At 48.9% G+C, this 26,083-nt stretch overlaps 4 protein-coding genes across 7 annotated transcripts; 2 read left to right on the top strand and 2 right to left on the bottom strand.

Moving 5' to 3' along the window:
• Positions 1 to 52: 52 nt before the first annotated feature.
• PIGB (phosphatidylinositol glycan anchor biosynthesis class B) lies at positions 53 to 7,120 on the top strand. Its single transcript, XM_081965089.1, has 11 exons — positions 53 to 830; positions 922 to 1,039; positions 1,709 to 1,813; positions 1,946 to 2,076; positions 2,386 to 2,526; positions 2,818 to 2,869; positions 3,584 to 3,795; positions 4,052 to 4,116; positions 4,766 to 4,976; positions 5,257 to 5,437; positions 6,663 to 7,120. The coding sequence occupies exons 1-11, from the start codon at positions 193 to 195 to the stop codon at positions 6,783 to 6,785; spliced, it is 1,977 nt and encodes a 658-aa protein (XP_081821215.1). The 5' UTR covers positions 53 to 192; the 3' UTR covers positions 6,786 to 7,120.
• Positions 6,989 to 18,740, bottom strand: CCPG1 (cell cycle progression 1). Of its 4 annotated transcripts, none has more exons than XM_081965088.1 (9): positions 18,680 to 18,740; positions 17,471 to 17,540; positions 16,092 to 16,218; positions 15,425 to 15,504; positions 14,598 to 14,805; positions 11,386 to 11,628; positions 9,664 to 9,809; positions 7,876 to 9,302; positions 6,989 to 7,530 (listed from the first exon to the last, which is right to left on the bottom strand). In XM_081965088.1, exons 2-9 carry the CDS (start codon positions 17,528 to 17,530, stop codon positions 7,386 to 7,388), a joined length of 2,436 nt encoding a protein of 811 aa, XP_081821214.1. In that variant the 5' UTR covers positions 17,531 to 17,540; positions 18,680 to 18,740; the 3' UTR covers positions 6,989 to 7,385. The 4 variants fall into 4 exon arrangements, with proteins under 4 accessions (XP_081821214.1, XP_081821211.1, XP_081821212.1 ...); XM_081965085.1 differs by lacking the exon at positions 18,680 to 18,740 and adding an exon at positions 17,901 to 18,017; XM_081965086.1 differs by lacking the exon at positions 18,680 to 18,740 and adding an exon at positions 17,901 to 18,017 and having other exon boundaries at positions 9,664 to 9,782.
• PIERCE2 (piercer of microtubule wall 2) lies at positions 18,064 to 18,503 on the top strand (the record flags this gene model as incomplete). The annotated part of the gene is made up of 1 exon (XM_081965097.1): positions 18,064 to 18,503. The coding sequence occupies one exon, from the start codon at positions 18,064 to 18,066 to the stop codon at positions 18,481 to 18,483; it is 420 nt and encodes a 139-aa protein (XP_081821223.1). The 3' UTR covers positions 18,484 to 18,503.
• On the bottom strand, positions 18,534 to 24,718 carry DNAAF4 (dynein axonemal assembly factor 4). The gene is made up of 9 exons (XM_081965090.1): positions 24,562 to 24,718; positions 24,331 to 24,478; positions 24,102 to 24,235; positions 22,818 to 23,046; positions 21,853 to 21,998; positions 20,806 to 20,915; positions 19,959 to 20,112; positions 19,605 to 19,710; positions 18,534 to 18,793 (listed from the first exon to the last, which is right to left on the bottom strand). Exons 1-9 carry the CDS (start codon positions 24,682 to 24,684, stop codon positions 18,693 to 18,695), a joined length of 1,251 nt encoding a protein of 416 aa, XP_081821216.1. The 5' UTR covers positions 24,685 to 24,718; the 3' UTR covers positions 18,534 to 18,692.
• Between the last annotated feature and the right edge of the window lie 1,365 nt (positions 24,719 to 26,083).

The raw sequence follows: 26,083 nt of genomic DNA, 5'->3' as shown, positions 1-26,083 counted from the left end.
CGGGGTTTCCCCCCAGAGCGAAAGCGGCGGAGCAGCCGGAAAGAAAGGAAGAGCGGCGTCTCCATTTCCCAGCCGTTTATTCCGCCTCTAGGAGGAGAAAAGTCTTATGTCCGCTTAGGCCACCAGCGCCGCTGAGGCTTCGGGAGCCCTCGAGGAGGAGGGCGCACGCTCCGCTTCGGTTCACGGACGGAGATGGCGGCGTCCACAGAGAGGCCCCCTGGGCGGCCGAGCGGGCAGGCAGGCAGGAGGCGGAGCAGCGGCGGACGAGGCGTGCCGGGGGTCCCGCTTCTCCTCCGGGGACGGCCTGCTCCTGCGGCTTCAGGGAGGGCGCCCCTAGGCGGGCGGCGGGGGGGGCTCCTCGGGCCGCGGCGGCGGCGGCTGGCAGTCGGAGAGGGCGCGCAGGCGGGCGGCCTCCCTCCGGATGGGCTCGGCGCCGTAGATGCCGCCGCCCACACCCAGCACGAAGACCGTCACCAGGCGCACCAGCGGCTCCCACCCGCGCATGGCGATGATGGCGGCGGCTGCGCACGCGCGGGGAAGCGGCCGAGGCTGGCCTTCCGCGCCTGCGCCCTCCCTTCCACGGCGGCGGGGGCTATGGAGGCGGTGGCGGCGGCGGCGGCGGCTCCTGCCGGGGGGCCTCGCAGGCGTAAGCCGGGAGGGCAGGCGGAGGGGCGGGCGGAGGGGCGGCGGCCGGAGGGTCCCTCGCCCGCCCGGGGTCTCCTGGCGCTGAGCCTGGCGCTGCGGCTGGTCTGCTGCCTCTCGGTGCGCACCAGCTTCGTCCCGGACGAGTACTGGCAGTCGCTGGAGGTGGCGCACCGGGCGGCCTTCGGGTATCCTGGGGGAGGTGGGCGGCGGGTGGGAGGGAGGGAGAGAGACCCCGCCCCGCCCCTCCGCCCGGCCGAGTCCTTAACGGCGCGCCAGATACGGGAGCCTGACCTGGGAGTGGGCCGAGGCCCTGCGGAGCCCCCTCTACCCGCTGCTCTTCGCCGGCCTCTTCAAGGCGCTGCAGCTGCTGGGCAAGGACCAGGCGCCGCTGCTGGTGAGGGGAACGGCCCTTCCGCGGGCGCCTTTGCTCTTCAACAACAACAGGAGGAAACCTCCATTGTTCCCGGAGGAGGAGGAGGAGAGGGAGGGAGGCGCCCGGCTGGAGAAGCGCCTCTGAAACAGTTCTGAGCCGGGGGGGCCGAAATGCCGCCCCTCCCTCCGAGGCCCCTTCCTTACCTCAGGCACCGTCCAAAGTCAGCTGCCAACGTCTTACTCTTCGGGGGTTCCCCCTGACGAGACCCGCTCCAGAGAGCCAAATTAGGTCAGCTCCACTGGGTTTGACTGGCCGCGTGTGGCCCAGGGAAGCCTGCCATTTCAAAAGCTGCCCGAGGGAAGCATTAGACGTTACCAAGGGGGCGGGGGGGGGGGGCGGTCGCAGTGGTTCTTCAGCATCCTTCCATGTAAGCAGAGAACAGGGACCACCTCAGTCTAAGAAAGCTGTTTGGCAGAAAAGCACAAGGCCAGTCTGAAAAAATCCCAAACAGGGATACTAAAAAGCTCTTATGTCAATACAATCCTTGTGCTTTTAGTTTTCCTGCTTCAAATGTGGTTTTGGAGGCTTTCTGTTTCAATGTACATTTGCATTTTAGTGAAAGATCAGATTTCTGTTTGGAAAGAAGCAAATATTACTTCCATGCTCTTCTTGTGTCTCATCTTCTAACAGATTTGGCTTCCTAGGGTTTTCCAAGCAGTTCTGGCAGCATTTGCAGATGTGAAGTTATATTCCTTGGCAAAGCGACTGGATAACCTTGAGACGGCCAAATGGGTGGTGAGTCTCAGCCTCTCCCCTCAGTCTGCCAGCCGCCCAGTGGTGTGAGACCTGGCAGACTTCAGAGCCAAGGACTTTGCTGCGGCTGGGACCCTCCAACACACACCTACTCTTCTTCGGCTTTGTTCCCAGTATTTTTGCCAGTTGTGTTCTTGGTTCACGTGGTACTGCTGTACCAGGACCCTCACCAACACCATGGAAGCAGTTCTCACCATCTTTGCTCTTTGCTACTATCCCATGGAAAGCACCAAAACGGAGATCAGGTGAAAAACTTTGTATCATGGGATGGAGGGGGTGTCAGATAAATTATTCTTAGGCAAAGTTTTCTTGTGCTTGACTGGTTTCCCCACATGTTTTCTTCAAAACTGCTTTTCCCTAAGATTTTTTGAGCCTTGAGCTCAAGGACCCTGGGCCTTTCTCTGTTTTCCTCATCTCTTTTGTAAAATGCATGAATGCTACAGCTCCATGTATCTTTATATTTGAATAAATGCCAGGACTGTGTTATGGTTGGGAGCCCATCTCGGTGGCTTTCCTGTAGCTGCTCTGAAGTTTCCCATCTGCTGCCTTTCCAGCCGCTGCTACCTAGCCCTGGTTGCGCTGGCATGCATCATCCGCCCAACAGCTGCCATTCCATGGGCTCCGCTGCTGCTTTGGCACTTTGGAAAAGAGTCCAACAAGAGGCGCTTCCTCTGGGGTGCTTGCCTTCCAGTGGGGTAAGAAGATCTTTACGGTGTTTTGTCAAAATCACCACAGTGAACAACTCACATTTTAAACAGTGTTCAACAACACAGAAATGAAAGGAAGCATTATTGGATTCTAGGAAATGCTGTGCTTGGCATGGCATAGATGGGAAAGAGCAGAGCAAACGGGAGTTGGCTGCGGACAGGTGCGGGAAACAATGCATGGCCCCCATCCAGGGCCTCATGGGGCGGGGTGGGGGTAGGCCCTGGGCAGGAGAGAACCTGTCATTTTGCCGTGGAACTGTTGCTTTTCTTTTTTAACAGACTAATTGCTTTGGGAGGTTCGTTAGTAGTTGACAGGATCTTTTTTGGCGAGGTAAGCTGGTGTCATCAAATCCTCCAAGGATTGTTTAGTCTTGAACCCAAATGTCTGGGAAGGGCTGCTGACCCCTCACTGTCTTTCTCTGGGGTCTGCTCTTCCTACAGCCTATAAGACTACTGAGATGGGCACTGGGCCACCAGCCTCTCCTTATCTTCCTATGCTTGTCCCATCTTCGCTCCCCATTTTCAAACGGGCAAGGCGCTGGGCTTGCAGGAGAAACCGCTGAAAGACTGTGAGCCCAGGTCGTGTTTTGAGGATCACATCAATGCAGAGTGGAGGATGCAGGCTCTCCCCTTCATGTGATTCCTAGCTCCTTTTCTCAATGGTGTAACTGTGTGCAGGATATAGTAGCGTTGATGTAGGTATAGGATAATGGGTTGCATTAGGGTGATACCAGTCCTTGCCAAGCAAAGCAAATCCTCCCGCAGCCTGGGCCTGAGAAGACTGTGCAACGTACCCTTATGTTGAGCTCAACTGCTGGCATTTCTTTGCCTTTGTCCAACTCCCCAGCCCAGCTTAGAGTGCTGCCAGGCTGGCCATCTCCCATGCGAGCTCTAATCAGACCTGCCGGACCCTGCTTACTTTTTTAGTTCTGGAAAAGAGAGAACAGGGCCGATGTGGCTGAACATTCCCTCAAGGGGTGCAGGGGAAAATTGGAGGCATTCCTGTCATGGGGCAAGCTGATCATTCCTTTTCTCGTTCCTGCAGTGGGTTGTGGTTCCCCTCAACTTTCTGAAATTCAATGTTCTGCATGAGCTGGCCACCTTCTATGGATCCCACTCCTGGCACTGGTATTTCACCCAGGGCTTGCCGGCGATCCTTGGTCCCCACCTGCCTTTCTTCCTCCACGGCTGTTTCAGTGCCCCGAGGAAGCATCGTGTGTTCTTGGTTGTTGTGCTTTGGACTGTGACAGCCTACAGGTACCCCATGCTCCTGTTCTGAGATTGCTTCGTGCCCTTGTTCTTGTTACTGCTCGGGATGAAGGCTCTTCCTGCCCTGCCCAGCTAGAGGTGGCAGTCAGCTTGCCCTTAATCAGCCAAGCAAAGGGAGAGCCTCTTGGCATGGACAGAATGGAGCCTTCCAGTGTTTCTGAGGAAGAGAGAGGCCTTGAACTTAATTATTCAGGTAGAAGTTGGGGAACGTCCATGATGGTCTTGCCCTGTCCATTTCTTCCAGTGTTCTTCGTCACAAAGAATTCCGATTTATCTACTCCATCCTGCCCATCTGTATGCTCTTCTGTGGTAAGCACTTTGGCTTGATGGATATCGTCTTTCGTGGGGGGCCACTCTCCTTTTCCAAAGAGAGGGCAGCTATTGTACAATGCCAGTCCTGGTAAGTTCTTCTGTAAAAATGGCACACGCCCATCCCATGTATTGTGGCTGCCCTGGCCATCTGTTCCAGAGCCAAAGCCGCTCCCCACTACTTCAGTTTTCTACCATACGGAGATTCTTTTATTTATTTTCTTGATATTTTAGTACTTTAACAGGTGGTCCTCGACTTACAATCATTTGCTTAGTGACTGTTCAAAATTACAACGGGACCTGGAAAAAGTGACCATTTTTGACACTTATATTCATTTAACACGGCAGCAATTCCTAACAAATGCGGCAAGAAGAGTTGTAAAATGGGGCAAAACTCAACACATTTCTCACTTAGCAACATACATTTTGGGCTCAGTTGTGGTCTTAAGTGGAGGACTACCTGTAATTCACATCCTGAAGTGACAATAACTTCAGGGGTTTGCATTGTGTATGGCCCTTATTCTTTCAGGCAATTATTTGCCATCTAAGAAATGAACGCACCCCTTGGTGTCCCTCCCCTGGTCCAGCACCCTTCGACCGGTTGTCTTGAGCAGTCCTTTGGCCCTTTCTGACAAGCTCATTTCCATAGGACATTCCCTGGCTCAACTGAAGAGGTGGAGAAGGGCTGCCGTCTCCTCCTTGCTGAGCTCCAACCTGCTCCTTGCCCTTTACACGGGTTTGGTCCATCAGCGTGGCACTCTGGACGTGATGGTCTACCTCCGGGAGCTCTGCAACCCTTTGACCCAAGGGCAGGCATCCATTCTCCTGCTAATGCCCTGTCATTCAACTCCTTTATACAGGTAAGGCCAAGGTTCCTGTCTAGCAGGCAACCTGTCTCCTCCTCTGAAATGGCCTTTCCCAAAGACCCCATCCCCCAGGAGGTAGCCTGCCTTGTATTTTTACTTCAAGGTGGGTGGATCTCTGTTGTCTTGCAGAGACATGAATACACAAGCTTCTCATCTCTGCCCCCATTCTTTTGATGCTGCTTTAGCCCAAACAAACAAATAAAGCCAGGCATGGAGGAATGTCAGCCCAGCCACCTCCCCTTTTCAACTGTTGAGGTTTTTTTTTTGTTCCTAGTCATATTCACTGCCCACTGCAAGTGAGATTTCTTCAGTGCCCTCCAGATTTGATGGGAAGAAGCAACTATCTGGATGAAGCTGACTTATTTTACTCTCGCCCTCTCCTATGGCTCCACAAAGAGTTTCCTAATGCTACACAACTACCCTCCCACTTGGTCTTCTTCAATGTACTTGAGCAGGTAGGTAAGCCCGAGTCCCCTGACCAGCAGAACCTTCTTAGCAGGGCTCCTTGTGGCCTCAGCAGGGGGAGCCTCACCGCCAAAGATGGCGTGTGTTCTGACCCACCTGAGGACGTAAAGTCTGCCTAAGGAGATGCATGGAGGAGCTCAAGTGCCTCCCTTCACAAGCGGCACTGGATGTCTTCATAGTAGCACATAGTAAATGTTAGTCTCCTTTAGGGTAAGTCAGACTGCTGATAGCCCTACCCTCAGCCAGATTGGCATGAGTCTTGCCAGCTCAAGACACAATGGCGCAGTGGTTAGAATGCAGTGCTGCAGGCTATTTCTGCTGGCTGCCTACAATTTGGCAGTTCGAATCTCACCAAGCTCAAGGTTGCCTCAGACTTTCATCCTTCTGAGGTCGATAAAATGAGGACCTAAATTGTTGGGGGCAAGAGGCTGACTCTGTAAACTGCCTTAGAGAGGGTTGTAAAGCACTGTGAAGCGGTAGTTAAGTCTAAGCATTATTGCTATTAGAACAGAACAGAATAACCGAGTTGGAAGGGACCTTGGAGGTCTTCTAGTCCAAACCCCTGCCTAGGCAGGAATCCCTACACCATTTCAGACAAATGGTTATCCAATACCTTTTTGAAAACTTCCAGTGTTGGAGCATTCACAACTTCTGGAGGCAAGTTTTTCCACTGATTAATTGTTCTGTCAGGAAATTCCTCCTTAGTTCTAAGTTGCTTCTCTCCTTGATTAGTTTCCGCCCATTGCTACCCTCAGGTGCTTTGGAGATTAGCTTGCTTCCCTCTCCTTTGTGGCAGCCCCTAAGGTATTGGAACCCTGCTATCATATCTCCCCTTGTCCTTCTCTTCATTAAACTAGACATACCCAGTTCCTGCAACAGTCCTTCATGTTTTAGCCTCCAGTCCCCTAATCTTTATTGCTTTTCTCTGCACTCTTTCTAGAGTCTCCACATCTTTTTTACATTGTGGTGACCAGAGCTGTGTACAGTATTCCAGATGCTTTGCAGTGTATGACTTTGATCAGGGGGAATACTGTTTTCTTTTCAAAATCAGTATTTGCCCTTTGTTTTTCATTGGTGTGTAATAACACAGAGTTTTGGGAGAGAGAAGGCAATCTACTAGTCTTGTTGCAGCTTCCCATGCAAGTTTTTTTTTGAATGAACATTTTTCAAAGTAAATGCAATCTATGTAATCCTTAACTGTATTTTTAATTACAGGAAATATCATCATTTCTGATTTCAAACAGATACGTAAAAGCTGCCACATTCTTTCACACCCATCTGCCTCAAGGACGAGTTGGAAGCCACATCTATGTGTTCAAAAATTATTTTGAAGATTGATGAAAGTGGTTTAAGGGATGGGGGGATGGGGCTGACGCAAGAGAAACAACAAAGCAGCAACCCCTGACCTGAAGTATATGGATAAGCAGGATCAGTGTGCATGGCTCTTCCACGTTTGTTTTTGCAAAGGCGGCCTTATCCTTCTGCTAAGATTTCAGATTTGCTCAGACTGTATGCAGCTATGCAAACCTCTATGAATACAGTTTGGAACCACCTTTTTATTATTTTTTTACAATGTACAGATGTGCAAGAAAATTTAAAAGCAAGATGATCAGAAAGAGGACACGCAACAAATCCCATCATGATCAGAGTAATTAAACAGCTATCAAGGTGTGCTTCTGGAGCATGAGATGAAATCTGTACCATATCTTTTAGTAGAACCAACTACTAACAAGTGCAAAAAAGCTTATTTTACAACTTGTCTAAAGCTACTGCTTACCCTGCTGATTTATTGTAATAGTAGAAAGCAGCCAAATTAATTAGTGCTTCCCAAGAAGCCTGCAAGGCAGGAAGAAGGATGGAGACGAAGCCAGTGGTGAAAGCTCTCAGAGGGGCCAATCATGGAGGGATTTTGCCAGCCTGCAGGGCTCCCTCACCCCTTCAGTACTTAGGGTCAAAAGGGAGCCGCCCAACTTCAATCTCCAGGTTTGCCGTGTGCCTCCCATTGCTGCGGCCCTGCTTTTGCCATCGGCTTTCCTTCTTGGAACGCTGCTGGTGCTTTGGAAGGTGTCTTTCCTGCTGAGGGCTGTGGGAGAACATGAAAGAGGGGTGCTTACTGGGATGGTGTGCAGAAAGGAGTGGAAGCAAGGGGGGACCCTGGCAGCCTCAGGTCCAGGTATTCAACTCCTTGTCACTTGAAAGGAATGCTGTGGAAGTCCCTAATCTCTTAGTATTCCTGATACTGGGGTTTGATGGGGCAAAGAAATTGGCTGACAGACCAGGAGTCCTTGTAACTTGTGCCCTTAGCATGAACAAGGATCGCCTTTTCACCTCTTGGCACGAGAGAAGCCTCCCTTATAGAGGCATTGTTATGATCCCCACTCCCCATCCCCTTGTGCAGCCCCTTCCAGCCCTCGTGTTTTGCACTCACCTGGATCCACATGGAGGTATCTGATTATAATGATGAAAGTAGTACTGGTATATATACTTGTCCAGGCCTTCAAAGGCTCCATCACTGGCACTCTCGTATTCTTCCATGTCTTCAAGATAGTCTTTGACATCGTTGACAAAGTCTGAGAACAGCATCTGGTCGTGAATAAAGACACCGTTGCGGAAGAAGTTGCTGATGAAAATTTCCAGTTCTCGCCAATGATGAAAGTTCTTTACTTCTTGCTGCAAATATTTGTGCATTAATTGATTAAATTCATCAGCCCGAATAGGATCCAGGACTTTGTTGAAGAGGCTAATAAATTCTTGGTGGGCACAGTCAAAAATGCCAGAACAGCCTTTTAGGATGGTGTGGTGCTTTGGGCTACCTGTGGGGCCCTTGGGGCACTGTCCGGAAGCACCGTCTGTGGACAATGGTGAGAGGGGCTGAGGGTCCTCTGCCCGAGGTATCCTCTGGCCAAAATGCCTTTGGCTCCCTGGAGCCTGGTGCTGGGCCGGCTTTGCAGGACCATCACGAGAACCATCTGTCTGATGCATCCTCCTCCCTTTTCGGTTAGTCTCGTGTCTTCTGTCGCCATACCTTTTCTTCTCTCTTCCATCAAAGATATTTTTTGTTGTGTCCTTAAAATGTCTAAAGGTGGACTTGACAGAATCTGAGAATTTTCTCAGGTTCTCTTTCACAGCTTCTTTGGCCTGCTTGATTTTCTCTTTATGGTGCCGTACAAATTCCTTGGTAGAATTCTTCATTGCATCAAATGTTTCTTTTACAGAACCAAAAAAGGTTGCTTTTGGCTTGGCTTTATTTGGGCTTCCTCCTTTCCCAGCTGGTTTCTGGGCTTTTTCTGCTCTCTCTTGCTTCTCTGCATGATCTTTAACTTCAACGTACAGCTTCTCCCACAAATCTGACCGCTGCTGTTCAAAGCGGAGCTTCTTCTCCAGTTCAGTCAACATCCCTCGCAGGGTTTCTATCTCTTGGCTCTTGTGCGAACCGGCCTCTGCCACCAGCGGCACATGCTGAGCGTTCAGCTTTTCCAAAGTTTCCCGAAGTGCTACCGTCACTTGGCGCTCTTTATCAAGCTCCCTTCTCAGCATCTGAGCTTCAGCCAGCAGGGTCTCCTTTTGTTTCACAAAGCTCTGCATTCTGTGCTTTTCCTCCTCCAAGTGCACTTTGAGTTTTGGGTTTTCGGTCCCAACCAGAGACTCTGGGCCAGGGCCTTTGCTTTCCAAGTGTCTTACTTGTTCCCTCAGCTTCCTCAGCTCTTCCTGTAGCAGTGCCAAGGCTTTTTCCTCTCTCTGTAAAGACTCTCTCAAGTGCTGGTTTTCTGAAGCAAGGTGAAGCTTCTGAGATTCAAAGGATTCCTTTTCCATCTGTGTTGCAAGCCAGCACTTTGCAAGGCCCTCCTTCAGAGACTGGGTGGAAAAAGAAAGCACACAGGTTGCACAGAAGGAAAAAGAGGCAATTGAGCAGCAGCATAATTATGCCAGCAGAAAGCCTCCCTCCCTCAACAGAGAAAGGGCAGGAGGTGCAAAGTAGTCCAATTCCGCCCTTTGGGCTCTGATGTGGGACAGCCCCTTGGCTTCACCCTGGCCTCAGAGTTAGCAACTGCTGGCTTTGCAGCTCAAAGCTTGAAGGACAAGAAGTACGATGCGTTGCCTCAACTTGTTTTTGCCCACTTGAAGTAACAAAGCTACAAAACTTTGTAAGGAAGAGGGGGAAATGATCAGGGTTGAGGTATTTTTGAATTATGGGAAATGGAAATGTTCTCCTTACCCCACACGGTGTTTTACTTCCTTGTTGTTGGCATTGCAAAAGATCCCCCTTCATATCATTCAGTTTGTCTTCGTGAGTCTTCTCCACTAGTTCCTGTCGTTTTTGGATCTGAACTGTACCTTGAAACATAAAATTTTCTTTTTTATCTGACAAGAAAAATGGGAAGTTAGGCAGCTTATTAGAGACACATCTTATATTATTTCTTTAGTTTTATCAAGTGAACTATGACCTGGTAGAGCAGACTGAAATGCTCAGCTTTAATAAAAATGAAAGGCTGATACTTTTAAAGCAGCAGATTGTAAAGCATGAGTGCACAGATGCAACGGGAGCATCCATCTCACAGCCAGTATCTGCTGCTTAACGGCTATTTTGAAAAGAGTAAACTGAGTGGGGGAGGGAGGACAAGCCTACACCAGCCCTCTTTGGAACAGTGGTTACACCAAAGGGCATCCACCTGGAGAGGAGTGGGAAATGTTGGGGACTGCAGCCTGCCTCACAGCCGTCTCCAGCAGCCACTTCATGTTACAGGAGCTCATGCAGCAACGTCTCAACAAACCGAAAAAACCTCCTCATGTCAAAGGAGCAGCAGCCACGGCCAAAAACACTCGGGAGAGGCAGCACTGAGGAAAAGTAGAGGGCCAGGCAACCTGGTCCCAGGGGACAGGGCAGGTAAAGGTTATCTTGCCCACTGTAAAAACAAAAACAAGCACATCTGGCAAAGATGGCTAAACTCAGTTTACAGCAGCCCACTTCAATCGTGTCTCTTACTTTCACATTTCCCGAAGGACAAAAGCAGATGGACATCAGCATTATTCTAATGGTAAGTGTAATGTTTTCTACCTCCAAACCAAAATCTGGGACCACCAGAAACCAATAAACACTATTGATTGATCTAAGAACAGCTACGCCACTTCATTCTGAGCCAATTCAATACAAAACCAGAATTTTGCCCATCATCTGGGTTCCTATCTAAAGAAAATTCTGGAGGATATTTGTGTTGCTGGTTTGCTATATGTTAATTATATGACTAGGCATGGAGTGCCAAAAGTGTGGTCCATGGCGGATTTACAAAAGGATTTTTCTGCAACACAAAATGCTCCTGTTGCGTAGAGTCTGCCTCTGGAGAGGAGCCTTTCCCAGAAGCTCTGGGCTGGGACTGGAAGTGGACTTCTCCACTGCAGCTAGCTATAAAAAGAGTTCCACATCTAACCCTTATTTTGCTTCTGGGGATGGGCAAGCGGTTAGAAATGTTAGGTTTTGCACAATTCCTCTGACAAGTCGTCTCATCGCCTGATTGGTCACTGTAGAAACTGCTTACTTTTGCCAGTGGATCTCCATGTTCTCCCATAAGGGAAGTGCCTGGCTGGAGCCCATGACTTGGACGTGGAAGACTGGAGTTTGGTCTCTGTGTGTGCCAAGCTCTCCTCTTTAGGCCTTTGCTCACTTAGGAGAAAAGGATTCTTTCCCAGCAGTTCTGATCTTGGATTTTATTTATTCCTTTATAACCCACCTTTCCTGGAGAACTTCAAGACTTCATCGTATGCCCTACGCTCTTCAATTTTGCCCCACAGAACCCACCCTATGAGGCTCTGACCTCAGATCCCCCAAGTAGTAGCAGCCTCGCCCTTTTCAGCCTAGGCTGAAGCCCCTGACAAGAGGTTCTTAGCATTTCTAAAGCCTCAGGCTCCCGTTTTGCCCCTTAAAATACTCCGCTGCACTCACCATAGAAATGTCCAAAGCCCATACTGACCGCAATCACCAAGGCAAGGATAATGCATCGGTTCAGGCCGCTGCTCAGCAGGTGCTTGGCCTGCTTGACTTCCGGATCGTGAGGTGGCAGACCTTCCTCAGACTCTGAGCTGGAGAGAAGCCTCTTCTTTGCCCGCCGGCGCCTCAAGGTGGGGCTGGAGCCATGACTGGTTTCATCACTGCTGGATTCCTCTCCACTTGGCTGCAGTGGAAAAACTGGGCAGCAAATTCAAGCAGTGAACACCACACCACTCTGGGATTCCCAAGCAGCAGCAGGCCTGAAAAGGGACCTGCCCAAGCCAGGCCCTTCCACTCCACGCACGCACACCCAAGGGCTCCATGCCACTCTTCAGCCCACCAGCGCCTTCCCTTGTGCTCCAGAGCATGCCGCAGAGGCATCTCTATGCTTGCTGGGGCCAGCCGTCAAGCAGACCTCTGAAACTCTCTATGCCTGCTTTGCTCTGTGGGCTGTCTCCATGCAGGCTTTCTGGGGCTGTATCCTTGGCAAGTCCCGTACTGGCCAGTCAATCACATTAGAGCCATTTTATAACCAAAACCTTGGCCTTCAACAGAATGGGTGAGCTTTTGATTCCTTTGAATGCAGCTCATTTTCAAAAAGCAGCTCTTGTGCCAGATGCAGGGTAAATATACCATATTATTCAGAGTATAAGACGCGCCTAGCTTTTGGGGAGGAAAACAAGAAAAAAAATTACCTCTGCCTCCCAGCAATTTGCCTCCTTGCAGCAAATAGCAAACAGTCAGTTTCAGCTTCAGCACAGCCTGATTAGCACAAGCAGCTGATTGTCAGCCTCCTCACGATCAACTGTTTCAGGCTGCAGGAATTGCCATAGCCTATTGCTGCCTCTGCCCACCCCATTTTCCGCCCATTCTGAGCAGCGGGGATCAGAATGGGTGGAAAATGAGGCGTGTGGAAGCTGAAAATGGGGCACGCAGGGGGCAAAAATAGGGTGTGGAGGGCAAAAATGGGGCACGCGGAGGCGGCAATAGGCAGCCTGAAATAGTTGATGGTAGGGAGGCCGATCCAACAGACAATCAGCTGCTTGTGCTAATCAGGCTGTGTTGAAACTGAAACAGGCTGTTGCTGCAAGGAGGCAAATTGCTGGGAGGCAGAACCCAGAGTGGAGGCCGACAGGTGAACGGGGCTACATTCAGTGTATAAGACGCACCCAAATTTTCACCGCCTTTTAGGGGAGGAAAAGTGCGGCTTATACTCTGAAAAATATGGGTAGTTCAGAAATCAATCGGTCTTTGGGCCCTATGAATTTCAGAGACCATTGCCATCTGGGGGCATGACAAGGCCAAACGTTGGGGCCAAAGCAACAGGACCAAAGGTTATTCCAAGGCTTAATCTGGTCAGAGAAGTTTCTTGCTCTTGCATGAGTGGTCAGGTGTGGGGAAGCCCTCCTCTGAAAGCCCTGAATCTCTATCCTGGTTCTGTTCTCTCTGCCTGTAGGCAAAAGACCACCAAGGGCTCCCTTTTGTTGGGAAGGGGCGGGAAGTGCATCTCTGTTTCCAGCCAAGAAAAGTGTGCTTCATCTTTAAGGGACAGCAGGACAGCACAAGAAACCTCGTTATCTATAGTAGGTAAGTTCATATTCTGTAAAATATTTCATTAAACATATCACACTTGCAAAATTGCATGCATGGAAACACATACAAGCACACGTTGAACAGCAAGTCAGAAACCAAAAGCGTGAAGCTGACTAAACTTAAGACTTTGGAGTGGTACAAGTGTCTCAGTCTTGCAATATGAAGAGGAAATGCATTTTCTTATACTGATCTGGGATTTCTGAATTGGGATTTATGTTAGTCTTTTAATTTGCCCAAGACCCTCAACTGTTCTTATCCTCATCTTTAATATATCGCTGCTCCAAGAGCCCTGGCTTCTCTTCTGGGAGGCCTTCTCTTCCACTTCCCCCCCAAGAATTCTTTCTTGTGGGGGAGTGGTGGGGAAATGCATCCTCTCTGCTTCAAAAGCACGACAGCATGCCCAGCTCCGGCCATCATGCCAGCTAAGGAGGGGAGAGGCCAGATACCAGCTGCTTACCCCATCCACTCACCCACCGCAGGACCACCGTCCAAAGCTCCAACCAACTTCCTTTCATATGCAAAACGAAGGAAAAGATTTTTAACTTCCAACCAAGAGGCTGCAGCAAAGGGCCAACCCCAGAGCACCAGAACTACGGCTGTCTAGTGAAGAACCCTGCCTCCTTCGAGCACTCCCTGTTCAGGCTCCAGGCACCGCCATAGAGCCACAGCTCATGTGCCTGGACTGAGGAGGCCTGGCCAAGAAAGAAGCAGCAACTGATTATGACTCTTATCACTCTTCAATTAACCTAAGTGACTGGCAGTTAGTCTAATGCCAGAGATGACTTGACTTAAAGCACTCACTTTCCAGGTAAACTGTGATTAAACGAGTTTATCTATTTGAGAGGTTATAGACCAGAAAGCAAATCTAACCTCAGAATTGAGCTTAATCGGAGGTTAAGTATTAACTCTACATAACAGCTCTAAATAAGAGCTTACAAATACACTTGTATGATCCACCTTGCTTCCCAATAAAGGTTAAAAAAATCACCAACAACATTTATTTCAAATGAAATGGATGGGTGGAGGAGTCCCAAGTCCCATAAGAAAGACCCCCCCCCCCCCCCGCTGCCTTTGGGTGTTGTGTGCACAGAGCAGCATTCTTTGCCAGAGCTGGCAAGGAGCATGGGTCTGGTTCTTCAGGACAAGGCCTCTCTAGAGCTCACAACCAGATTAACCCAATTAAGAAGCCCCGAAGAATACCCAGTCCTGCTTAACTGGGAGGAGAGTTCCTTATTTGGAGCATATCTTTTGGGGGTCCAAGTGATTAAACAGAGAGCCTGAGGATGTTCTACTCTCAATAATATAATGACACAGAGAGGGGGGAGGGGGGGAGAGAGAAAGAGAGAGGAGGGATTTTTTTTCTTTTTTGAAGAGTCCTCACAATGGGGAGCCAAAAACGAGCTATTTCGAATGCCCAAGAGACTTCAGGCGAAAACTAGTTTCCTATCCTTAGTCAAAACAACTCAAGGACATACTCAAAGTTGGGGAAAATGTTTGAGGACTGTTGCCTTCAGGACATTCCCTGTTTCCACAGAACGCTGCCTGCTTTTAAGAGGCTGAAGAACTCCACATACCTGTTTCTGGCTGGCAAAAGGTATACTGGCTGCTGGAAGAGGAACCCATATTGAAATTTTCCGAGGCCTGACCTTCCTCCTCTCCCGAGGCAGCTTCTTCCTGGCTTCCAACTTCTTCCACCTTCGGTGCCTCCAAAGTCACAATGTCTGAATCATCACTTACTCCTCCCACACAGGAAGTCTCATCCAGCAATTTTTCTTTCTCATCCTTGGATATAATGTTAAATGAGCAGCATTTTATTATCAACTTGAAAAATTAAATTTATAACTTTTTGCAAGTGCCTTATCAGGCTGTTAACTCAGAATTTACACATTGATGGCCTGGCTTTTATAGGCTGCTCATTGACATACAACAGTCTTATCATTTGGGAGAGAAAGCTCTGAGCAGAAGCCCAGCAAGCTGAACAGAGAACACCCATGTCAGGATTGGGTAAGACATGTTCTGAAGAAAGACAGCACAGCTTTCCTGCACACAGTTTCCATAAGTGATAACTACCCAACTGCCCTTCTCTCCTATGGCCCCAGGACTACAGCTTTCTCCTATCTGGAAGTCTCTTGCAGGGAAATCCCAGCAGAGAATAAGGTGAAATAAACACCCCTTAATTTAGGGGACATTCACAGGGACTCCTCTAGCAAAGTCAGAGCCTGCTGGCATCAGAACAGACAACACAGCAGGGATGGAAAGATCAGCTGGGCCTCCTCTGTTGGCACAAGCTCTGCCAAAGAGGCTACTTGTAATGTTTCATCTTTCTACTGACAGCTACAGAAGTAAGAGGCATTTGTCCTTAGACGTGATCTTCCGAGCTCTTTGTTGAATCATGACTTACCCCAGGAACCAGCTTGCTGGGCTCCATGGGGGACTGGCTTGTAGCGCTCACTGGTGCCCCATCACCCTGGCCAAAGTCAACTGCAGAAGGAAAGGATGAAGACATACAAGGTTGCCCACAGAGCTCCTCCATGACCCTTCTGCATGCACGTCTCTGCACTTGCACCCACTCAATCTGCTCAGGCCAATCTAAGTGGGCTCATCACAGCTTTCCCCTGGAGAACCTGGATTGGACAGCTTTAGTTCTACGGCAAGAATGTCCACTGTACCCATTACACAGGAATCTGGCTTTGGGAACCACAACAACTTGGGAATGCTTCTACTACAAATGAGACTTTATCTTCAAGGCTGATATAGTTCCAGTCACAAACTAGTGACTGGAACTCTGGAAAACTGGCCTGCTTTAGTGTTCCTAATGCTCCCCATCGACATCTCACTAGCAACTACCAGCCTGTTTATGCCCTACACAGGGAAGATCATTACAGAGCTTATCCTCAAATGCCTGTCAAAACAAAGCTTCCCATTTCATCCCTGGCCACCCAAACCTCAGATCTCTTCCCCTTCCATGCAGCCAGACATCGCAGTTGGCTCAGCAATTCTCCTGTGCAATTCCCAGAAGCTCTTTGGCCCAAATGAGAATGCTGCCAAAGCTCTGAGTCGAGACTCACCTTGCAGACCAGCAGCCTGCTGCTGCTGGTCTTCGGCTTGCGTTGGAGACAGAAATTCCTCTGAGGCCAGTTCCTCGTGGCCACTTATGCTATCAGAGTCTGGTGCTGCTGCTTCAACATCGGAGCCCTAAAAATACAAACACGCTCACTGGAGATTGAGTTGGAAGCTCCAGAAAGAATCCCCTGATATTCCACAACCAGCATGTCATTGAAACCTAAGAACAGAAATGGGCGTCCACAAGCAGGATGCATTCTTACCAGCTGAGTTGTTTCCTCCCCAAATAAATGTGGGAAGGTGGGAGGCCTCTGAGAAACAAAGCAAGAGACATATTTTCACGCTGCCCACCAAGCCTCCCAAACTCTGCCTGACGTAGAGCAGAGCCTCCTAGGGCCTGGAAGTGGACTGCAGAAAAGGATAGAGTGCAGGGGTTGTCTGTTGCGGCTCTCATTGCCTGTTTTCACCCGTTAGTCTGTCTTTCTGAGTAAATGTCCGACTTATGCAAGGGGCCAGTGTGTTTGTGTGTGTTATCCTCACACTTTTTGAAAATGAAGATGAGGGACTGCTCTAAGCCAACACAGTCATGCAGCTTTCAAGCACTTTGAGACCTTGGGCTACAGATGAACCTTTCACCACCAGGAATCTCAGAAATGAACTCTGGATGGCTTTCCTGCTCTATTTGAAAACCAGAGAACACATCCGGTGCCAGAACTCAAAGGACCTGCTCTTCCTCTCTTTTATCTTATACTAGGGAGTGCAATTAGCTTCCCCACCCCTCCTCTTAAGGACCAGCTTGCTTTGGTTCCTGAAACCAAGTCAAAACCTTGTTTTGCATGGCAGACATCGCAAAACCCTTCAGGAGCTTTGATGCAAGCAGCTGATAGGTCCCACAGAGGAGCTTCTCCAGTGAGGCGCTTCTGCCAAAAAACCCCAAAGGTATCAGGGCTTTTAAGTGGACTTTAACTGAAGGAAGGAGGCCAAGACTGGGCATGCTTTGTCTCTTGCATGATGGGGTGGCTTCCAGATCAGCTGTGCTCGAGATTGGGGGGGGGGGGGGGCTGAAAGGCAAAGGGAAAGGGAAAGAATTGTACTGGCAGGTTTTTGCGCTTCGGCTCAACAGACCTCATGGAAGTGGGGGGAGAAGGGAGGAAAACTCCAGCTGCCTTTAAACCATTGAAGGTTGGAACGTTATTAGAAAAAGTCAAGGCAGCAACCAGGCCAGTAGCCAAGGCAGGCCCAAGCTTTCCCGCATCGCAGCCTTTGGCAGCAGCCCTTCTAGCGTCCCCGACCCTTCTTCTTCCGGACGGAAACCCGTTCCGCCGAGGCGCTTCCCGCTCCTGGAGCCAAGCACGAAAAGGCAGCCCCCAAGTCTGCCCGGTACCTCGTGGTTGATGACCGTCCAGCCACAAGACGAGTCGCTGTCGCTGGAAATCTCTGACATTTTGAAGAAGCTGCAAGGAAAAGAACCTCTTCAGCGGCCGCCTTCTTCCTCTGCCTTAAAAAGACCCCGGCCGGCCTTCCGACCCAGACCTCCGCCTCCTCCCCTTCGGCCGCCTGACCGGAGCCGAAACCACCGCTGCGGGAGGGAACGCGGGGCGGACAGCGGGTCCTTCTTCCTTCCCCTCCCCCGACCGAAGCCGGCTCAGCTTCTGGCGTGGGGGGGTGGTGGCTCTCTAGGGGCAGCGGGCCTGTACCGCCCCCCCCCAAGGCCGCGGAGAGCAACGGTCGTCCGCCCCTCCCGTGCAAAGGGGACGCAACCGGCACTTGGCGGGCAGACCGGCCAGGAGGCCGCGGGGTCGCGGCCGGCCTACCTGCTGGAGCGGCGGACGGCGCAGCGACCGGCGGCCTCCCCAGAACAACAACCGGGGACCGGAAAGGCGACGCCGCTGCGCCTGCGCCTCCAGCGGGGCGTCCGCCGGGAAGTGTAGTCCGCCCCCTCCCGGCGCTGCGGCAGGCTGGCCGCTCCACGACTACATGCCCCAGGGGGGAGTGCGGCCCCGCGCATCAACAAAGGGCGGGGCCGAGCCGTTGCCTGGGAGACGCGGAAGGCGACTCACGGCACAGGCCTCTCCTTTCTCCACCTCCGCCGTCCGTCCGGGGCAAATGGCCTCCGGGAGAGAAGGGCCGCGCAGCCTCCACGCCGCCAACCCGGGAAACCCCATCTTCACATGCCTGGCGGACGCGCGGGCGTTGGTGACGGGCACGCGCCTGAGCGCGGCGGTCCCGTTGCTCTACAAGACCACGGCCAGCGACTACGGCGCCCTGCGGCCCACCTCGGCCACGGCGCCCTGCCGGTTCTGCCCACTGGACAGCGCCTTCACCGCCCGCCTGGTCGCCGCCGGGCCGCCGCAGCACAACGGGATCAACACGGGCACCGACCGTTCGCCGGTGTAGCCTCCCTCCCCCGCCCGCCCGCCCTCCCCGTGAGAAGAGAGATGAAGAGATGAAGGAGCAGGAGCAGCAGCAGCTTTATTGGGCCCAGGACAGAGCCTCTTCCCCGGGAGTGTCTTTCGGCCCCTCTGCCTCCTGGGAGGGATGCTCCAGCCCAAGAGGAGAACAGCCAGTACAAAAAAAAATCTTCCAAACTTGCCCGAAGAGTTTTTCTACTCGTTGCCTTGAATTATGCACCGAATCTTCTCCACATCCTGTTCTATATTTTTATCTGTAGGCTCGATCTTGAGAGCAGCCAGATAATCTTGAAGGCCTAGAATAATTGTTAGCACCCATCACTTATCTTTGAGGCCACACTACAGATATGGTATGTTTATGTAACATCATTAACAGCCTTCCTCAAAATAGCTTTACACTCAGATAAGCCTAGAGGATGAGGGTGCAGACACAACTCCTCAGACACTGAGCACTGGGGCTTCCTGGCCTCTTAATATGGCGAGTAGAATACGTGAAGTTTAGTAGAATACAAGTAATTTAATCTAAATACAAAACACCAACTCACAGTTAGCATTTTATAAATAATTGCAAAATCACAAGCTAGATTCCCAAATCACATTTCCCAAATAACAATGAAGAATGTGAACGAGTCAAGCTATATTGATGGTGATGGTTTTTAAAAATAACCACTGATTAATATCATTTTTTGGCATTTGCCATATTTTTGTACATTTTCTCTGGACCAGACACTAAACTAGAACAATACAACTGACAGGAAGAGCCTGAGAAGAGATGAAGAAAGAAATGGCCACATTATAAAAGACTGCAAGAAAGCAGTTGATAATCTTAAATTCTTAAGTTTAGCAGGCAACAGGTTCACACAGGACTCAGTTTAGAAAAGGAAAGGATTTGGAGTTTAACAGAGGAACAGATGTTCTGAGCCTAGAAAATAAGTTTTCTGCCCCTCCCAATTTCCCATAAACCAAAATATTTTACATAAATAATATTTTTAGTACAGTAGCTCACTTCTACTGGTTTTAAGAAACCATGATAATCCTTTTTGTAAGGAGAGAATGGCAGCAATAAAAGTAGAGGCATTTTACCTTTCAAAGACTCCCTCTCCTTACCTTCTGTATACAATTCCAGTTCACAGAATGCTGTCCCACGCCTCAGGTGAGCTTTTAATCTTGCCTTGGCATTGTTGGAAACGGGAGGGATGAGCAAATCCAAGGCCTGGCAAAATAAAATATACAGATGGCGTGTGAACTAACCCCTGTCTTTGAATGTAAGTGCATCACTTAGGTCCTTTCTATCAGTTCTTTGAAGGCAACCTGTAGTGGAAACTTCATGAGTGGAATTTATCTCGGATAGGAACCATGCCTTTCCTGCTAGCTCTGATGGGGTGGGCTGATGTAACCAGGGAGAGGGGATCCCTCAGCTAGCCTGGTCCCATGCTACAAAGGGCTATAAAGGTCAAATACCTGAGAGGAATCCTCAATTACTTTATGTAGATTTCTCAGCCTTAGGTGGCAAGCAGCTCGATTCAAATATAAGATTGGTATCTTATTATTAATACGAATTGCCAAGTTGTAAGCATTGACGGCAGCCAGATAGTTACCAGTTTCAAACATTTTGCTAAAAAAAAGAAGATCCATGTGAACAAAGCAATAGCTACTGCATTTCCAACAGGGCTTAAGATTTTGCTATCTTTACTAAAGATCACTAAACTGATCACTAATCACTAAACTGATTATGTCAACCACCCACTTATGAACATATTTATTGCGCTTTGTGACTCAGCAAATATATTTTTCTATTTATTGAGAGCACACACACACACACACACAAATACACTGCTGACTCCGTAAGATTTATAAGAAACTGAAACCGAAGTCTTAAAACCAAACAATAACCTATCTTATCTTGGTATGCATATAGGACATACCTCATTTCACTATAATTAATGAAATGCCCAGTTACACTATGATTGCCTTGACAATGCTGTTGCACAGGGGAGCACACGGGAGATGCCACTCTGGTTGCTTAAGGAAGAAGAATGCGTGAGAGAGAAAGCTGTATACTAACGAGCACAAATATTGAAGCCCCCCCCCAACCTCGGGTCTGTGGACTGGCACCGGTCCATGTCATGCCAGAATCTGGTCCGTGAAAACAAGTGAAGCCCCATCTGTGGACAAAACCGTGTCCTTTCCAGTTTGTGGACAAACCTTTCCACGGAACCGGTCCCTGATGCCCAAATGGTTGGGGGCCACTGCTCTAAATCATAGCAGGTTTTGGAGACCACCTTTGGGAAGCCCATTCCAAACTCACTTTCCCTTGTCTTTCAACCACTCTGGGTTCTTCTCCTCTTCTTTTAAATCCTCAATCTCAGCAATATCTGCATTTATTATCCTGCGAGCCTCTGCTTGTTTACATAGCCACTGCAAATAAAACACACACACAGATCAGCTAGATGCTCCTAGATAAACTATCAGAGAAGCATGGCTTCAAAACAAGCTCTTCCTGCCTAGGATTCTACTCAGAGAGGCTCAAAAGATTCCAGCCAACTTGTAAAACTCGTTGCTGTTGACATCCTGCTCTTGCAGAGACTGCCTCTTCTCCTAGGATCTCTGTTAACAGAAAAAGAATCCCTAAAGAGAAACGGCAGCATTTCTCTACAGTTGGTATATGTTGTATTTTCCCTAGTGTATGTCAAAGTTTGCAGTTACAATATTTATTTTTGTGATGTACAATTAGCATAGTGAAGCACCGCATACATAGACATAATAAAATCTACCTAACTGACCTCCCTTAAACATTTTTCTAACAAATATAGCTTATTATGTTCCATTTTTATTTTCTAGCATTTTGTCTCCAAGACTATATTGCTATTAAGGTGATGCCAACCCTTCTATGTAAGCCTAATTGGGAGATATATTCTATATGTTTGCCTGGAAAAATACTTAAGCTTCTGTAACTGTTCCTATATAGTGTCTCCAAGGCTCCGTGGCTCCCTACAGGTAATGCACTGGGATTGAAAATGCATTTTTGCCAGTGTTTAATAAGACACTCTTATTTCCCTGGGGCTATGGCTTCAAGCCATGCCTCATGAAACATTGTGGAACATTTATTCCAGATCTGCAGGGAAAAGGAAGGAGAATATCTTACTCTTCACAAGCCATTACAATTCCTCACTGTTTTATGAGGCATGGCCCAAGACAAGTTGCTGGTGCCTTTCCCACCCAAGGACACTGAATATTTTTTCAACCTTAGTGTTGAAAAGTAGTGGAGGAAGCAAGCACCATCTGTTTTCCAATAACTTGCTGCAACTCCTCTGCCTGCCAGCCTTCCATGGCACAAAGCAGCTAATCCCCCTACCTCTTCCTCCTCTGGGATTCGTGATTCTCTGAGGGCTGTTGGAAAGACACGAGGTGTAAAATGTATCATAATGCTACCAGGAGGACGTGGAGAAGGAATTGAATCATCCTTCATCTTTTCTGAAAATATATTTCCATAATGTCCACCTGTAATAGTCAAACACAAAAGCTGTTTAATGTTATAGTAGCAATAAGGGAGAAAAAGAAGTCTAGCCACTGATATGTTTCTTGTTTCGGATATTTATAAGGCAGATGTATGCAGATACAAATGCAAGAAGATTTGAACGAAACCAAATACTGAACACATCCCTATGAGGCATTCCTGGAATGTACTACTATGAGAGTTGTGACCTGTGTAGATGGGAAACACGAAAAAGAATATGGAACTGTATACTGGTATCATGCCAGCATTTTGAGGCAGATTCTAGAAATCTGAATGGAATTTTATTTCCACAGGAATAAAATCTTGACACCCGCAGTTCTCCCCACTCTCCCTCTTAACACTATAGTGAGCTGGGAGAAGACAGACTGAGATTCTTTGCTACATTTTTGTTATTGCTGGAGCTTAAAGCATGCTTTTGTATATGTAACCATCACAGCCTCGTCTGGTTTCCCCAAGGTGATATCACTGCAGAACATGAAGCAGAGTTCAGAGGCTGAATGCCTGCAAGCGCCTTTGTCTCTAACTGTAACCCTTTCCTTGGGCTAACAAAATAAAGCACTATGGGAATTGATCAGCATTGTTTGAAAAATGCTTTTCAATAGTATTTGTGCATCTTTGAAACTATGGCTTTAGTTCACATTATATATTATGAATCTGTACACTGAAATTCAACATGGGAGGCTTTTAATTTTTTAAAAAATATTTTAAATAAACACAAACAGCCACAGCAAAGCAAAAAGACTGCAGTGTCCCATGAAAGAAAGTGCAATGTCCATATAGTAATACAATGAGAATGTTAATACCTTTAGTTAATGCTCCTGATGTGGACACTCCCTTTCCAGCAAAAGATTCCAAGTTCTGGCATTCTTCCCTTTCTCCAAGCACTTCTGTATTTCTATCTGGCAGTTGGAACTTAGTACATACTTTCTTTTGCATCTCATTCTGCTTTCTCCATGCCTCAATCTCCTCAGTGCCTTTTTGCCGCTCTTGTTCTTTTAGCTCTTCTATTCTTTTTCTTTCTGCTTCTTCTAGCTGTTTGAATTAAAGGGCATTCATTCTGAAATTATTTTCCTGTTAAGGGGCCAAGCTTCCTCATTAACAACTTATCAGGCAGGTAATTAAGATTCCCACTTTCAGAGACACTGTTTTCCCAAGGCCACAGGGAAGTTAAATATAAGGCAGAATTAGAGATGCACCTGCATCTCTTCTCTACAGTATCATCTGAACATAATAAGAATTTGCAGAAATGCATCTGATTTCAACAGCAAATGGTAATTACTGAACAGCTAGTTTAATTATAATTCTTCATCCACCTACTGAAAGCATAATACCTCATTTCCAGAAGCATTTCAGTATTAGCCTTTTATGTATTGATTTTAATAGACTTATGAGTTGCTCCAGTCACAAATAACTCTGAGCTGCATGTATAGTATACATAAGACATTGCTAGCACTAGAGTGAAGTAAGTGGAGACAGGATGTTCACCAGATATGATAACCCATCCGATGGGTGCTAGGATAAGCAAAAGTTCCACTCATGAAAAAGCGGTGCGTGAGAAAGAAGAAAAGAACAGAGGACGCATGTTGAGTAGAGAAAAACTTCGAGCCTGAGGTCTATGAACAGATGTGGGGAAACAAGTGTAACAGGAAAAAGGAAATTAAAATTCAAATGTTGCAGAAAGAATGGAGGACCAGTTGGCCCAAATCTGAGAAGAGTTACAATAAGAAAAGGAACAAAAGGTGTGCAGGGGAATGAAGCTGTCATGGCTTGAGAAAGAAAAATAAAGAACCAGCTATGGGGGTTCAGAGGTGAAAATACAAGGCCAACAAGAGGTAGAGCTTAGACACAACAGACGGTAAATTATTGGACAATTAATTAAGACACCCTTATTTGAGGAATGGTACTTCTGAAGAGGTGGCTCCAGGAAGGCCAGAAGTGGGTTGTAAGAACGAAGGAAGGAGGAAAGAAGGAGAAAGACCATCAAGAGACTTGTGATGGGTCAGAAGTCTAGGGCTGGAAGGCAAACGAAGCTGACTTGGACAGCAACCACTGGCGGTGCTTTACCTCCTTGAGGGAGGACCGTTTACCTTCATGGCGGCATCCAGAGCAAGTCTGCCGCGTTCCCGTTTCTCTGCAGACTTCGCCGCTGCTTTCGCTCCGGCCTCCTCTTGAGTTTGGCGGACGGCCTCCTCGCGAATTTCCCGCATCTTTGCTTCGTTCTCTGAAAAAGGCATTCCGGCTGGGAAAGGTTCGGGGCAGGAGGCAGAAACCGGCCGCACGGGATGCAGCGCAGGACCCCCCTCCCCCGCCGCTCACCGTCCCCCGCCCGCAGGGAGGCCCACGGGGCCGCTTCCTTCTTGAGCAGGGTGAAGATGACGCAGCCATCCCGGATCTCGGCGCGGCTGCGTTCGGCGTCGATGGGGGCGAAGAGCGCGGCTTCGAAGAGCAGCGGCGGCGCGTTCACCTGCGGGAGGCGGGCAGCAGCGGGTTACCTGGCGTCCGCCGGGCCTTCCGGCCGGCGCCCCCCGAGCCGCCCTTCGCACCCACCTTGAGGTACCGCTCTGTGCAGAAGAGACCGTGGCGGCGGAGGCGGCCGGCCCGGAGCGGCACGGTCAGGCGCACGGCCTCGGCCGTCTGCTCCCAGCTGAAGTCGCGCACCCAGACGGGCATGGCGGCCGTTGCCAGGACGCCAGGGTTGCCGGAAGCGCCGCTCTTCCCGCAGACTTCCGCCGGAAGCCGCTCTAGCCGCGCGCGCCTAATTATGAATTAGGGCACAGACTGATGAGAAAAGGGGAAGGGGTTCACAAGTTATGTTCTTTCAATTTGGGTGGCTTCTGTGTCCATGGTGGAGGGGAGGGGAGCAGCACCTCCCCTCCACAGGGCCAGATCTGTAGAACAAGGAGCAGCGGCATAGCCCCTGCCTGCTGTGAGACTCTACTTTGGAACACTAATAGATTGCCAGTTGTTTTAAAGCCATACAGATATCTGAACCAGGAATGGGGGAGAACTAAGGTAAATCACAACAGTCCTTCCCCAAATTCCATGAGCATGGAAGCTAGAATCAATAACAAAAGACCTACTAAATTTCTAGGTTGACTTCCATCACTTACTTCTGGATTAAGTTGTCCAAATTATTATTTTTGCTCCAATTGTTTCCAGCCCAGAGATACAGATCCATTCTGATTTATCTCCCAAGACAAGGAATGAAAAAAAATGCTTAGTGTGGTGCGCTGCTTGAAACTGACAAGAGAAAAAGCGAGAGAGAGATATCTTTTGATAAAGACCTGAATCTGTTTGTTGCAAAGGCTCTGCACATAACACTAATGCGATCAGAAATACGCACTATAAAAATAACAGAATAATTCAAAAAGACTAGCTGGGTTCTCTCACTAGATAAATTCCAGCTCATATACAAATCATTTTCCCTGTAGAAGAACAAGTGCTTTGCTTTCCTTCTGGGATGAACCTTCTGTCATTTCACCTGGAGAAAGCGCAGAAACAGAGTAAGACAGTAAAATAGTGGTGGGTTTCAAATTTTTTTAGAACCTCTTCTGTAGGTGTGGCAGTGGCTTGCCAGCCATGTGACCGGGTGGGAGTGGCTTGCCAGCCATGTGACTGGGTGGGAGTGGCTTGCCAGCCATGTGACTGGGTGGGCATGGCCAACTTGTAAAATGTGGTGACACTCACTTAACAACGCTCTTGCTTAGCAACCAAAATGTTGGCTCAGAAACTCTGGCATTTGAAGCACGCAAGTCTTAAAGCTGTCAAGTTACAAGACCCTTGCACCCCCTAACCCTTTAGGAAAAAAACCCTAGGGGTGTTCAAACTTGACAGCTTTAAGACTTGTGGACTTCAACTCCCAGAATTCCTCCTCTGGCTCTTCATCTTGATGATGTGCGGACAGGTGGGGGGAGGGAGCTGGAACCGGTTCTAAACGGCACTGTAGATTTGGGGAACCTCTTCTATAGAAGATGCTAGAACTGGCAGGAACCCACCCCTGCAGTAAAAGGTACTAATAATATATTGCGACATTATGGTTTGTCCACTGCATTCCATCAGCAGATGAAGA

This window comes from Natrix helvetica (genome assembly GCF_964273705.1).
Source record: "Natrix helvetica genome assembly, chromosome: 12".
NCBI classification, from domain to species: Eukaryota; Metazoa; Chordata; class Lepidosauria; order Squamata; family Natricidae; genus Natrix; species Natrix helvetica.
This window is presented reverse-complemented; position numbering and strand designations above follow the sequence as displayed.